General features: G+C 42.4%; 1 protein-coding gene across 5 annotated transcripts in view; it reads right to left on the bottom strand.

The window, feature by feature from the left end:
- LOC133238115 (ATP-binding cassette sub-family A member 17-like) overlaps nt 1-13492 on the bottom strand; it is a 106123-nt gene that overhangs the window by 82243 nt on the left and 10388 nt on the right. For all 5 annotated transcript variants that reach the window (XM_061400838.1, XM_061400837.1, XM_061400840.1 and 2 more), the window contains exons 2-4: nt 7645-7730; nt 6795-7056; nt 16-143 (exon numbers count right to left, since the gene is read on the bottom strand). In XM_061400838.1, the coding sequence (XP_061256822.1) occupies nt 16-143; nt 6795-7056; nt 7645-7698 (444 nt within the window). In that variant the 5' untranslated portion in view covers nt 7699-7730. The remainder of the gene's footprint in view (nt 1-15; nt 144-6794; nt 7057-7644; nt 7731-13492) is intronic.

The raw sequence follows: 13492 nt of genomic DNA, 5'->3' as shown, positions 1-13492 counted from the left end.
AAGAGATGCTCTTACCTCAAGTGGCAAGGGTTCCATGTTGTCATTGAAGTTATGATCAAAAACAATCCCAGTCAATACATAAAAAGCTTTGGGATCTTGAATTATGTACTTTTCAAACACAGGTACTGAAGGGTAGCCTAGAACTACAAAGAGAAAAATCCAGTTAGTGAGTAGTTGGCAGGGGAGTGAGGATAGGGGTGTTAAATGCTGCCCAACTACCCTCTTCTACCCCAAAAGATACGGACTTCCATCTCCTCAGCTGGCAAATGTCACTCACTCACTCCTTCATCCTGCAAACGAATGTGCACATCCTATATAAGACACCCAGAACCATCCTGGGCAGTGGGAATGCATAGTTGATGATAACAGCTAAACCTCTGCAGGGTCTCAAAGCTCTTGCATATTTGAGTTCTTCTAGGCTGACTCATTGGAAAAGACACTGATGCTGGGAAAGATTGAGGGCAAAAGAAGGGGCAACAGAGAATGAGACGGTTGGATAGTGTCACCAACTTGATGGACATGAGTTTGAGCAAACTCCAGGAGATGGTGAAGGACAGGGAGGCCTGGTATGCTGCAGTCCATGGGGTCACAAAGAGTCGGACACAACTTAGTGACTGAACAACAACAAAGCTGCACTTGGGACTGAAGTAGATAGAACACAATTCTTGTTCACGTTAATGAGAAAATTATCACTGCATTTCCAGCTTCTCTTCATGGTTATAAAAACCAAAAGTGGAAACAAAATCATCATGAAGTATAGCTGCTCTGATGAGAGAATTAAGTTTTAAAAGTCACCTGTCCTCACATCTGACTGGCGATTCAGGATCCTCCTTGAGAATAATTCTTTCTCAGAAGGCTGAAGGTGTCACCACACCACTGAGCACACCGCGCTGCCAAGGGTAACGTCTGATTCCTCGGAGGTGACCAGAAACCTGTGAGACTTCTGTTCCTTGATCCCTGGGTTCAGAAATGTCATAACACAGGCCCACCTTTTTGCTCTTTCTTGTTCCCTTGCTTGTGATGAGCGCATCTGCCCGAGCTGGAGATGCCAGTGTTCAGAAAGCTTTTCTCTATTGCTGTTTTCCTCCTGTCATTTGTCACCTTTCTTCCAGAAATCTGAACAGACGAGCTGAGACATCCAGACATACCCTTCATGTCTATCCCCTCCTTCATCCTTCATACATATTCCTTCATCCATTTCTTGGTCTCTTGGCTTTACAGTCTTAGAGGCTTCTCTTGACTTCACCTTCCCCATCACCAACAGAACTTCACACATGTCCATCCTATTATTTCCATGAATGTTATTTTGATAATCATTTTTAATTTCCAAGTCCTCTGTTTCTTCCACTGTTTCCTTTTTTATGGGGGTCTGGTTTCACTTTGGAGTGGTAATATTTTCTCAAATGTCTCTGGAAATACTAATGAGAATTTTTTATTAACTAGATTTAAAAAAAACAAAAACAGGGCATGCACCTGGTAGAATTCTGAGTGATCCTAAAGGTTAAACAGTGGAGTCCTTCAGCTACCATTGGCTCCTGATTCCTTTATCATGACACAATCTCTGTAAGCCAATTTCTTTTGTATATTAAAAAAAAATCCATGACTTATGTTTTTGGCCATGATGGAGTAACAGAGATTGAATTTATCCTCCTACCACAAATAACCAAAAAACTGGATAGGAAAGAAAAGAATCAAATTTTTCAGACAACGGCCAATACATAGCACAGCATTATGATTCCTGGGAAAAGAGAAACAAATAAGATGACCACTAAGAGCGCTCTGGTTTTCTGTCTGAAGGCACATTTCAGACCACAGAGCATGGAGGGGGAACCCAAGTGGAACACAGACAGCTATGTGGCTGCATTGACAGAGGTTTGAGTTGGAAGAGTCTGAAGTGGCTTTAAGTTGCAGGCCAGAGTTCCCAGGAGAAGAAGGCTGCGCTGGGAAATGGCCCCAGAAACCTGCTCAGAGGACACTTTAATGACTCCTATGATGTGCCCTGCCCGGGTGAGCAGGACAGGACGGGCTCAGTGGTGCCCAGAGCCCACTGAGATCAGGAGGCACTTGAGTTCTGACCAGCCAGTGGGGATAGTTCCTGGTGATCACTTGAGGTGTTCACAAGAGTCACACCTTAGTAATGGAATAAATTAACTCTAAGGTAAAAGCTGTTCCACACCTTGCCCAACACACAAAAAAGGTTAAAACAACTCCTGAAAAGACTTTTTGGTGAAACTGAACTTTACCTTTTTACCAGAACAAAACCCACTCTTTAGACAACCACTTGATCCACAAAAGCTGAGACTTGATCCAGTTCTCAAACTGTATCCAGTCTCAAGACTTCTCTGTTTTGTAGATAAGTTCATTTGAACCTTTTTCTTAGATTACACATATAAGTGATATCATATGGTATCTGTCTTTCTCTGACTTCACTCAGTGTGACAGTGAAGGTGAGGGACAAATTGGAAGACTGTGACTGACATATACACACCACTATATACAGAATGGATAATAAGTACCCACTGTATAGCACATATTACTATACTCTGTAATGGCCTACCCGGGAAAAGAACCTAGAAGAGTGGAGATGTGTGTGTGTGTCACTGATTCACTTTGCTGTGTGCCTGAAGCTAACACGATGCTGTTGCTGTCGTCGTTGTTGTTGTTTAGTCACTCAGTCATGCTCAACTCCTTTGGGATCCCATGGAACTTCCGATAAAAAATTAAAAAAAAAAACAAACACTTTCTTTCTCTTCCTCTGTATTACTTTTTTGATTATTTTTTTGATGCTAGCAGTTTCTGGGACTAAGACCTCCCAGCTGAAGTTCTAAATGGAATAGTGAGGGCCCTGTCTCTTAACTTTTCTTCTATATTTTGTCATTTCATTTCTCTCTGTGTTGTATTCTGAAAGTCTCCTTCAGCTGTCTTCCAGTTTACCAGTTTTACCTTCAACTGAGTTTTGTATCATATTCTGATTATTTTTTTACTTCTACAAGTTCTGTTTGGCTCTTCTCCCCCCTCACATCGGCTAGGCGACTCTTATAGTGGAATACTAGCTACAAATATTTTCAGGTTGTCTTTTATATTTTTAAATCTAGTAAACATAGTGATTTCATAATGTGAGGCTAATAATTCCATTATCTGAAGTATCTCTGGTTCTGTTTCTGCCATCTGTCGTTCACACTGATCTTCACCCTTGCTCTCGTTTTCTGATATGTGCTCACTGTGACACATTTGTGGCCGCCCTTCTTTGAGATACAGAATCATGATGTGTTCTTTCAGAGGAGGTGACATTTGCATCTGGCCATCAACATCTCACTTTGTACTTTGAGGGGTTCTCTCTTCTTTTCTTTTGACAACCAGGGGATGTGAATCTGGGCTCCAAACCCTGGGGGCAGGCGCTTCTGCTGCTGTGCTGTTTTCTCGAAGCCCCTCCAGGGTGGGAAAGAGGCTTGTTCTCTTCTGGCTCAGGCTTACAGTGGGAGTCCAGGCATTGGGGGTCCTGGCTCCATGGGAGATGGTCTCCTATGAGACATTCCACCTGAATGAGCTCAGTTCCCTCTTGTATGATGCAGGTTTCACAAGAAGCAGTTTGGGGATTCCATTGACCTCTCTCTGTGTTCTTTCCTTCACCTGGATTTTTTTTTTTAGAAAAATATCCAAGAGTACGGAAATATTTTAACAATACAATAAATAAAAAGTAGGTTAAGAGTTCATACAAGACGATCCAATTTTGTTAGAAAAAAGGAAAGAAGGGTGTATACAAGGCTTTGAAAAATCAAAGTGAAAGTCACTCAGTCGTGTCCAACTCTTTGAGACCCCATGGACTATACAGTCCATGGAATTCTCTAGGCCAGAATACTGGAGTTGGTAGCCATTCCCTTCTCCAGGGGATCTTAGCAACCAAGGGATCGAACCCAGGTCTCCCACACTGCAGGTGGATTCTTTACCAGCTGAGCCACCAGGAAAGCCCATACAAGGTTTTAAATAGCACTTTTATCTGGGTGATAGGATTATGAGTACATTTGCCTTTTATCCTATACAAAGATTTGCTGTTGTTCTTTTGTTTCCTTAGCCTTATTTAGATTGCCTTTTTAAACACACACATATACATACACACATATTTTGTTAAATTGTACAAAATAGTATACTTACAGGAAGGCATACAAAACACAAACGTTCAGTTTAATGAACAATTATGAAATTAACATCTAAGTAATTAATCCCTGGATCAATATATTTTTACCCTATTTTATTTGTCTTGATAGTTGGGTTGGTCCATATAACCTAGTGTGCCATATTTCCAGAAGCAGAACAGCAATAATCTCTTTCCCAGAGATCCCCAGGAAAAAATCTTGCTGTTTCCTTGAGTCTTACCGAGTTATGTGTCTTCCCTGGACAAACTCCTACAGTGAGGGGACTGCCAACTAGTACAGAGAGATTACAACTCATCCTGCACCCAGGGTGGAGCCATCATGGGCTCAGAGTGGGAGAGAAATCAGGCCTCCAGGGAGGAACAGGCTCTGTGTGTATATCAAAAGGGTGGATAGAAAGGGAAGAAAAACCCAGATGTCTATCGTGGTTTGGAAGAGATCATCAAGCTATTGCTTGTCCTTACTTCTAGGCTGGAGGATTTGTTTAGGGGAATGGCCTGAAGGTATTAGTTGTTGTTCAGTCACTCAGTTGTGTTCGACTCTTTGCAACCCCACAGAACGCAGCCTGCCAGGCTCCTCTGTTCATGAGATTTCTCAGACAAGAATACTGGAGTAGGTTGCCATTTCCTCCTCCAGGAGATCTTCCCAACCCAGGGGTTGAACCCGCATCTCCTGCATTACAGCCAGATTCTTTACCACTGAACCACTAAGGAAACCCATGGCATAAACAGGGGAGTTTAACTTTTATTCCCTATCTCTTTAATATTGTTTGCAATTTTCAATGCAAGGAATTTTTGTATTTATTGTAAATTTTAAGTTCCTTAAAAATTTTTTTTTAATTCCAGAAAAATACATCCCAAACAGTTAACAAAGAATTCTGGGGAGTTGGATTAGGGAAGGGACTTTAACTCTGAACTCTGTTCTGTGTCACATATGGTTCTGTAATAAGGCGAGAGCTGTCTGAGGACAGGAGTGAGCCATGGAAACGGCAGGGAGGTGGGAACAGGTGAAGACTGCAGTGTCACAGCACTCAAGCAGCAGAGAATCCCAGGCAGGAAACGCATGAGTGCAGCCCTGCACGCTGAGGGCAAAGGCGAGGAAGCTCTGGGTCTAGCAGTCAGCAAGCCATCTTTCCCTCGTGAATGTCTGCGAGTACCAGCCCCTTCCAATCACCACTCCAGAGGACAGCCAGAGAAATCTTTGTACAACAAATGACACTGCAGTCTAACCTGTCTTCTCCAAAGCCCTGCAATGGACCCCTTCTGCGTGCAGAAGAAAGCCCGATGCTCTGACAAGGCCAGCGAAGCTCTGCACGCTGTGGCTCCTACAGACGTGCCCGACCTCACCTAACTCAACCATGTCAGCTTCACCTGCTGACTTCCAGATCCTCAGTCACCCCAGGGACTGGCTGCTCGCTGTCCCCCTCCTGGATAGCCCCTGAAAGCCACCACCCTCCCATTTCCTATGGGTGGATCATCGTGTTTTATCACACTTATCACCTCATCAGGGAGGATTTCTTTTTTTTTTTTAATTTTGTAATCTTGTATTTATAAAAGGTAGCTGAATTAGAATAGTATTTTAGAATACTAGGAAAGTATAAAGCACAACTTTCGAAATAGTTTCCCCACATTCGACAACTGAGGACCTTTAAAAGAACTGCCACATTGAGTGGCACTCAAGAGGTGGGGGAGTAGAACCCTTTCTTTTCACTTTCTGCCTTATGTATTATTAGAATACTTTATAAAAACATATAATTATAGTAACTTTGAAAAATTATTCCACATTTTGAAAAATTTTATCTACCTAACTGCATTCATTCACTCAGTAAGTATGTCCTGAACACCTACTGTGCACCCGGCACAGTGTGTGCATGGAACACACATGCCTCTGCCCTGTGGCGGAGGCAAAGTGCTGCAGGGAAAGGCAGATAGCTACACAGCTATCAAGATGCTATGAGCACATCAACAGGATTCTGTGAGAGAGAAAAAGGCAGAATTGGGAAACCTAAAACCTGCATTCCTAAGTGCCATTTTAGCTGAAACCAGAATGATAAGAAGGAAAAGCTGGAGGCAAAGGGTTCTGTCAGAGGGAGGAAAGGCTCCCAGAGCCCAGGATATGAAAGGGGGCACGAGGAGGGCAAGCACGCAAGACTGGGGAAGGCCCGACCCGGCTCAGCGCGGCGGGAGCCACTGAGGGCAGGGCGCAGGCTTGGCACTGGCCAGATCCCACCCATCTTTTAAAGACCTTTTTGGCTCCACATAGAGACTGGATGAGAACGGGACAAGAAGAGGAGAAAAGAGATCGCGTAAAAGGCTAACTCAGAATCTCTGAGTGTTTTCTGTTTATTAGACAGAGACATATTATAACTGCAAACCAGAACTTCTGATTAAATATATGAGATGACCAGTGTCACTTTGGTGAGTTAGAACAAACACTTCTCATTTTAATTAGCCTTGAAGCCTTGCGACATAAATATACAAGTCTCTTGTGTGTGTTGTGTAAAATAATAAAGATACATGCAGACTCTTTAGAATTTGGAGAGCCCAGATGTGGAACCACTACTGTAAGACCTCACAGGAAAAAACTTCAGATTAGACTTTATAAAAATGGCCCCTCTGTCCTGCCCCCATCTTTATAGCTAACCTTCAAACTCAACAGTAAAGAAGTCTTTCACCATTTCAGTGATATTCTTCAAAGTTTCACTTTTGGAAGGGATATAAACTAATTGAAATTTATTTTTCAGAGGAAATTGATTGAAGAATTCTGGCAGAGAAGTGATGTCAATTACTTTGTAGTCTACAGGAGGTCTCTTTCTTGGCAAACTACCAAAACGAAGATATATTATAACTGCACAAAACAGTAACGGCATCAAGATTTCAAGGACTGTTACCAGAGTCTTTCGTTTCTAAAACAAAAACAAAAGCCATATGTTAATCCAAAATAGAACACAAGCATTAAGACACTACATGTGTTCTTCCATTAAGAACACTTTCAATCAACTACACTTCACTAATAAATATGCTAATCCAAAATAGAACACAAGCATTGAGTCACTACATGGCAAATGTTCTTCCATTAAAAACACTTTTAATCAACTATGCTTCACTTATATATGTGTGTGTGTGTGTGTGTGTATGTATGTGTGGGTGTATATATATATATATATATATATATATATAAAAGAATGCTTATATTTCTTCCAGCCACCCTGTACAACATATGAAAAAGGAAAAAAAAAAACAATGAGAATTAGCTAGAAACATCTGCTTTTATCTTTTCTGTAACACCAATGGCTAGAAATCAGTAGCAATGATGGTTATCTTCAGTAATTAGAACTAACGGAATTACCACAGAAATGTGGCTCATTTACAGAAAAGGGCTGCTTTACAAGTTCTTAATTTTTTCTTTACTCCATGATTAGAAACCAATTTAACTAAATCATTCAGTTCCTCCGAAGGAGACTCACATTCTCCCTACAGATATCCATACCCACCTTTAAAATGAAATTCTTCCAGAGAAGAAGTTTTAAGTTCCTGAACATCGCCATTTTTCTAGCTGAAGAGGAGTGATCGCCGCTAGCTGGGAGACAAATGGGGAGATGTTACTAACATTAAAATCCTGAGTGGCTCTTTGGGCCTGGGAACGCTCTCTGCTCCCAGGCTTTCGGAGCCCCGCCTGGACCACTTTTCCTCCTTCCGGTCCAGCGGTGCTGGCCCCTCCCCTCCCTGCCCTCTGAGTATTAAAGTGTTCCAGGCCCCACCTGTGGACTCAGAGCAGCACCACTCTGTAGGTGCTCTCACTCACTATTTTGGGTTTAAATCCATCTACATGATGACTTTTTAAATTTACATTTCCAGCCTTGAGTTGCTTCTAGACCCAAATGTTCAACTGCCTGCTTGTCATCTCCACTCAACCTGCCCAAACAAGTCTGCTCATATATTTCTCCTAAAACAGATCATTCTTACAGTCTTCCTCTCCTCAGACAATGTCAGTTCATTCTTCCAGTTACACAGGGTTACTGACTCTACTTCTGAAATAGAGCAGAATTCAATCTTTTTTCACCACCGCTTCTCTTGGCACCCTGGTCCAACATCGCCTCATCTCTCGCCTGAATGCCTGCAAGGGCCTCTTCAGTGGTATCACTGTTCCTGCCAACCTGCAGCCCATCCTCCCTGCAGCAGCAGGAGCGATCCTGTCGGGCCACATCCACTCCTTCACTCAAAACTCTCCCGTGGCTCCTGTTTCACCGCAGGGAAGAGCCTGGCCTTGCTAATGACAATGAGCATCCCATGGGATGCAGCCTGTTAGCTCGCTCATTGCTCACCCGTCCCCTACTCTACCGCCCCTCCTTCTGCACTCCCGTCACAGGCTTGAGCAGAGGAGCCAGGTGTCCACCCCACACCTTTGCCCCTGCTGTCTCCTCTGCCCAGCACACACTTCCCTCTCATGTTGACATGGCCAGCTCTTCTACTTTATTCAGATCTTTATTTAAAAGTCACTTTCTCAGCCTTTCTTGATCATCCTATATAAAATTTCAAAACACTGAACATTTTGTATCAATCTTCCCTGTCAATTTTGCTTCTTAGCACCTTTAAACTATTTAACTTGATATTTATCTGACTTAATATGATTTCCCTACTAGAATTCACATGCTTCAAGAAGGCAACAATTTTTTGTCTTTTTTTTTTTTACCACTGAATCCCCAGACACAAGAGTAGGGCCAGCATGCGGTAGTCAGTCAGCAAATACTGAATGAATAAATAAATAAATTAAAGGGCCGGCAATTTTTGTAGGAATGTGGTTGGAACAGACATAATTGTGAGGAGACTAAAATGCTGGATAGCACCAAGTTCCTTCTCTTTTCAGTCTGTGTTTCCCAAGTGTAACATATGCTTTAACTTTTAGATACTACCACAATGAGGTTTTCTTTTTCAGAAAAATATTTTTCCATTGAGGAAAGAAAATGCATATTTTTCCTTCAGTTAAAGTACCTCTGATGTTGCACATTAGAAGTTAAAGAAACTGGGGACTCCCCTAGTGGTCCAGTGGTTATGACTCTGCTCCCAATGCAGGGGGCATGCGTTCAGTCCCTGATCAGAGAACTAAGATCCCACACTTCCTCACCACATGGCCAAAAAAAGAAAAAGAAATTAAAGAAAGAGCATTATGACTAGTACATGAAGTATCACTGAATTTTACAATTTTTAATGGCTAATTATGTGCTATGTGAATCTCCCCTTGATGAAAAATAATAGTGAATGAAGTGATGCATTTACTTAGTCAGCTACTGCTGCCATAACCTTACATGACAAACTCCACACCAGAACGCAGTGACCAAGAGCAACAGGCATCATTTACTTCCTGCCTATGGGTCTGCTGGAGATTTGTGGCTGTCCTGGCCTCTTGGGACTGGCTGGACCTGTCTACAGGTCTGTCATGGGCTGTATGGTGTCCCCTCAAACTCATATGTTGAGGTCCTAACCACAGTATCCCAGAATGTGACTGCCTTGGGAGTTTGGACCTTTAAAGAGGTGACTCAGTTACAATGAGGTTGTTAGCGTGGGCCCTAATCCAATCCGATTAGTGTTCTTAGAAGAGGATGAAGTCTGGATACACAAAGAGGCGTCAGGGATGCAGAGCACAGAGGAAAGACCACGCGAGGACACAGCCAGAAGACAGCCGTGTGCAAGTCGAAGAGAAAGGTCTCAGAGGAAACTAAATCTGCTGACACCTTGGTCTCAGACTCCCAGCCCCCAGAACTGTGAGAAAATAAATTTCTGTTCTTTAAGTCCCCCTGTCTATGGTATTTTGTTACGGCAGCCTGAAATAATACCGGCCTGTTCTGTGTCTCCTCAACCAGTCACCCACTGTAGCATGTTGTTCTGGTAGCAAGAGGCCAAGACAAACCACACAGGTACATGGAAAGCCTGTGCTCACACAACACTTGCTAAGCATCCTACCAGCCAAAGCAAACCCCATCCCAAGCCCAGTGTCAGCGCAACAGGGGAAGAAACGAACTCCTCTGGTGAGAGCACTGCAGCATCACATGGTGAAGGGCATGCATGTGAAATCTCATTCAAGGAAAGAGTGAAGAGCTGGGAACAATATCCATCTACCAAACATTCTGCATTTAATTCTTTAAAAATTCCATTAGAATTTGCCAACCTAAACCCTCACCACTGAAAAAAGGACATATTTTGGCTCATTACTGGCCCAACACAAAAAGTAACAGCCAGAGACAATGAGAATACATGGTTTTCTCTGATCACAGTTCCAGTTCAATGGAATGGAACAGCAAAATAGTAAGAGCAGATGGAGGTTTTCCTATCTTTTAAAATTTGTGATAATACAGATATTCTCTTAAAAGAACATCTGGACTTCCCTGATGGTCCAGTGGTTAAGACTCCAAGCTCCCAATACAGGCAGCACAGGTTCAATTCCTTGACTGTTAAGTTTCGTATGCTGCCAGAAACAGCCAAAATTTTATAAAAATAAAAGAGCTTTTATTTAGATGCTTGTAATATACAACAGGAGTTCCCTCATGTCTCAGTGGTAAAGAATCTGCCTGCAATGCAGGAGTCCCAGGAGATACGGGTTCGAACCCTGGATCAGGAAGATCCCCTGGAGGAGGAACGGCTACCCACTCTAGTATTCCTGCCTGAGAAATCCAATGGACACAGAAGCCTGGTGGGCTACAGTCCAAAAGGGTCACAAAGAGTTGGACACGACTGAGTGAGCACGCAGGAGGGCACGTACAACAACCAGCAATCATGCGTTTAAGGCACTGTCTCTGGGCAAAATGATACCATAAAAAGACTGATCAGTAGTGGAGCTCATCTTCATGGAACCCAGTGAAGAAAAAAAGCCTAGTGAAGAAAAATATGTACGAAGGAAAACATTACAGCACAAGTAGAAAGTGAGAATCAACAGAGATGCACTTAAGGGTAAACAAGCTGACCAATGAAACAGAACACAAGCCTAGAAAGACCTCACAGGTATACAGGCCCTTGTTTATAACAAAGCTGACACGACAGGACACAGGGTTCAAAAAACTGCTCAGTCAACTGGGCCTCCAGCATATACACAATAGCAACTTCAGATGACAAACAGATCAAAACGTGAAAGATAAAACAATGAAGCTTTTAGGGGAAAGCAGAACATAGTCATGACCCTACAGTAGGCAAGTATTTCTTAAATATGACTCCAAACCACTAAATACAAAGAAAAATGATAAATGGAATTATATCAAAATTAAGAATTTCTATTCTACAGAAGATGTTATCTATAATGCACTTGTTGTTGTTGTTGTTGCTGTTGCTGCTGTTGTTCAGCCGCTCAGTCATGTCCGACTCTTTGCGACCCCATGGGCTGCAGCACGCCAGGCTTCCCTGTCCTTCACCATCTCCCGGAGTTTGTTCAAACTCACGTCCATTGAGTCGGTGATGCCATCCAACCATCTCGTCCTTTGATGTCCCCTCCTCTTCCCACCTTCAATCTTTTCAAAACGACTGGTATACAGAATATTTAAAGAGTTCCTACAAGTCACTAAGAAAAAGACAGACATCCCAACAGAAAAACAGGCAAGAAATCTGAACAGATGATTTCCAAATGAGATACCAAATGGCCAGTGAGCATGTAAAAGTGTTCAACCTATCTGGTCATCAAGGAAGTGCATTTTAAAACCACACAGCTGACACTGAGATGGGGATCTTTGCACAAGAAGTTTATTGAAAAGCACTCTCGAAATCAGTGCTTTGGAGAGTAAAGGAAGCAGGCCTGAGCAGAGAGAAGCCAGGCCTCAGTGGAGTCAGGATGAAGGCCTCAGTCACTTCCGTAGGCTCACAGCATCACAACAGAACACAAAATGTGAATTATCAGCCTCATGCCCGATTATGAGGACTCTAGGATTCAAACAGGTCCCAGCAAAGCAGGGAAGGGATTAAGGAAACTCCGTTTATGCTATATTTGGGGAAACAGATGGCTGAGACAAAGAAAAAAGGGCTGAAAATAAGCAACACAACAACTATTCAGAATTTCTACACGAACACATGGCTAGTCCTTTGACCCACCAATCCCACTTCTAGGAATCTATTCTACAGACACAACCTGCACAAACATGAAATGACATATGTACCAGGTTATTCACTGCAGCAGTGTTCATAACAGCAAAGAACTGTAAACAGCCCACCAGTAGGGGATATAAACAGTTACATAAACCGGTGTTTACCTAAACAATGAAATCATACGCAATCTTTAAAAGGGTGAGGGAGAGCTCTATGTACTAGCAGAAATCTGGGATCTGCAAGATACATATGAGAACATATATCTTCTTATTTATAATAAATGTGAGAAAATATATGAGAAAAAGAAGAGAGACAAAAGAAAGAGACAAGATTATAGACATAAAAGGTAAGAAAGATGCAGATAATTAATGTCCCTGAGCACACAATCATGTGCTGGTGTTCTTGGGTGCCATAACAAACAGTACAGACTCCATGGCTTGAACAACAGAAATTTATTTTCATACAGTTCTGGGGGCTAGCGGTCTGAGATCAGGGTGCCAGCACAGTCAGATTCCCCCAGTGAGGGCTTAGCTCTTGGCTCGCAGATGGCCACCTTCTCGCTGCACCCTCATACGACGGAGAGAGACCTCCCTCTCCTTCCCTCTTCTCACAGGACCAGTCTGTCAGAGTAGGGTGCTACTCCTACAGCCTCATTTAACCTCCATTACCTGAAAACTCTGTCTCCAGGTGAGTCACTGGGGGTGAGTGCTTCAACACATGAATTTTAGGGGAACACAATTCAATTCGTAGCCCATGGCATAATTAGAACAGAAAACATAACAAAAGAGAAACAGACTCATAGACATAGAGAACAGACTTGCTGCCAAGGAGGAGGGGAGAGGGAAAAGCATGGACTGGGAGTTTGTGGTTGGTAGATGCAAATAATCATATTTAGCATGAATAAACAGCAAAGTCCTAATGTATAGCATAAGGAAGTATATTCCATATCCTGTGATAAACCATAATGGAAAAGAATATAAAAAAGATTGTATTTTTTAAAAAAGAACAGAAATATACATAGATATATAGATACACGTTTGTATTAGGAGAAAACATGCTTTAAAGGACGGAAGAGCTGAATTTGAAAAAAAAAAAATTTTTTTTAAGATCTTCATGTTCCAGTAAAAACCTAAATAGAACTATAAAAATAGAGACCATCCTGGTGAATCACTGAACATTATGGATAAAGATTCCTACAAGCATCCAGGCAAAAAAAAACAAAAATACCAACTCACATCACTGACCAGAAGGGAGAAAATCATCCAGCCTCCCTCAGTC

Source organism: Bos javanicus, chromosome 25 (genome assembly GCF_032452875.1).
Source record: "Bos javanicus breed banteng chromosome 25, ARS-OSU_banteng_1.0, whole genome shotgun sequence".
In the NCBI taxonomy this organism is placed as follows: domain Eukaryota; kingdom Metazoa; phylum Chordata; class Mammalia; order Artiodactyla; family Bovidae; genus Bos; species Bos javanicus.
The sequence above is the reverse complement of the archived record's forward strand: the minus strand, read 5'-3'. Positions and strand labels throughout refer to the sequence as shown.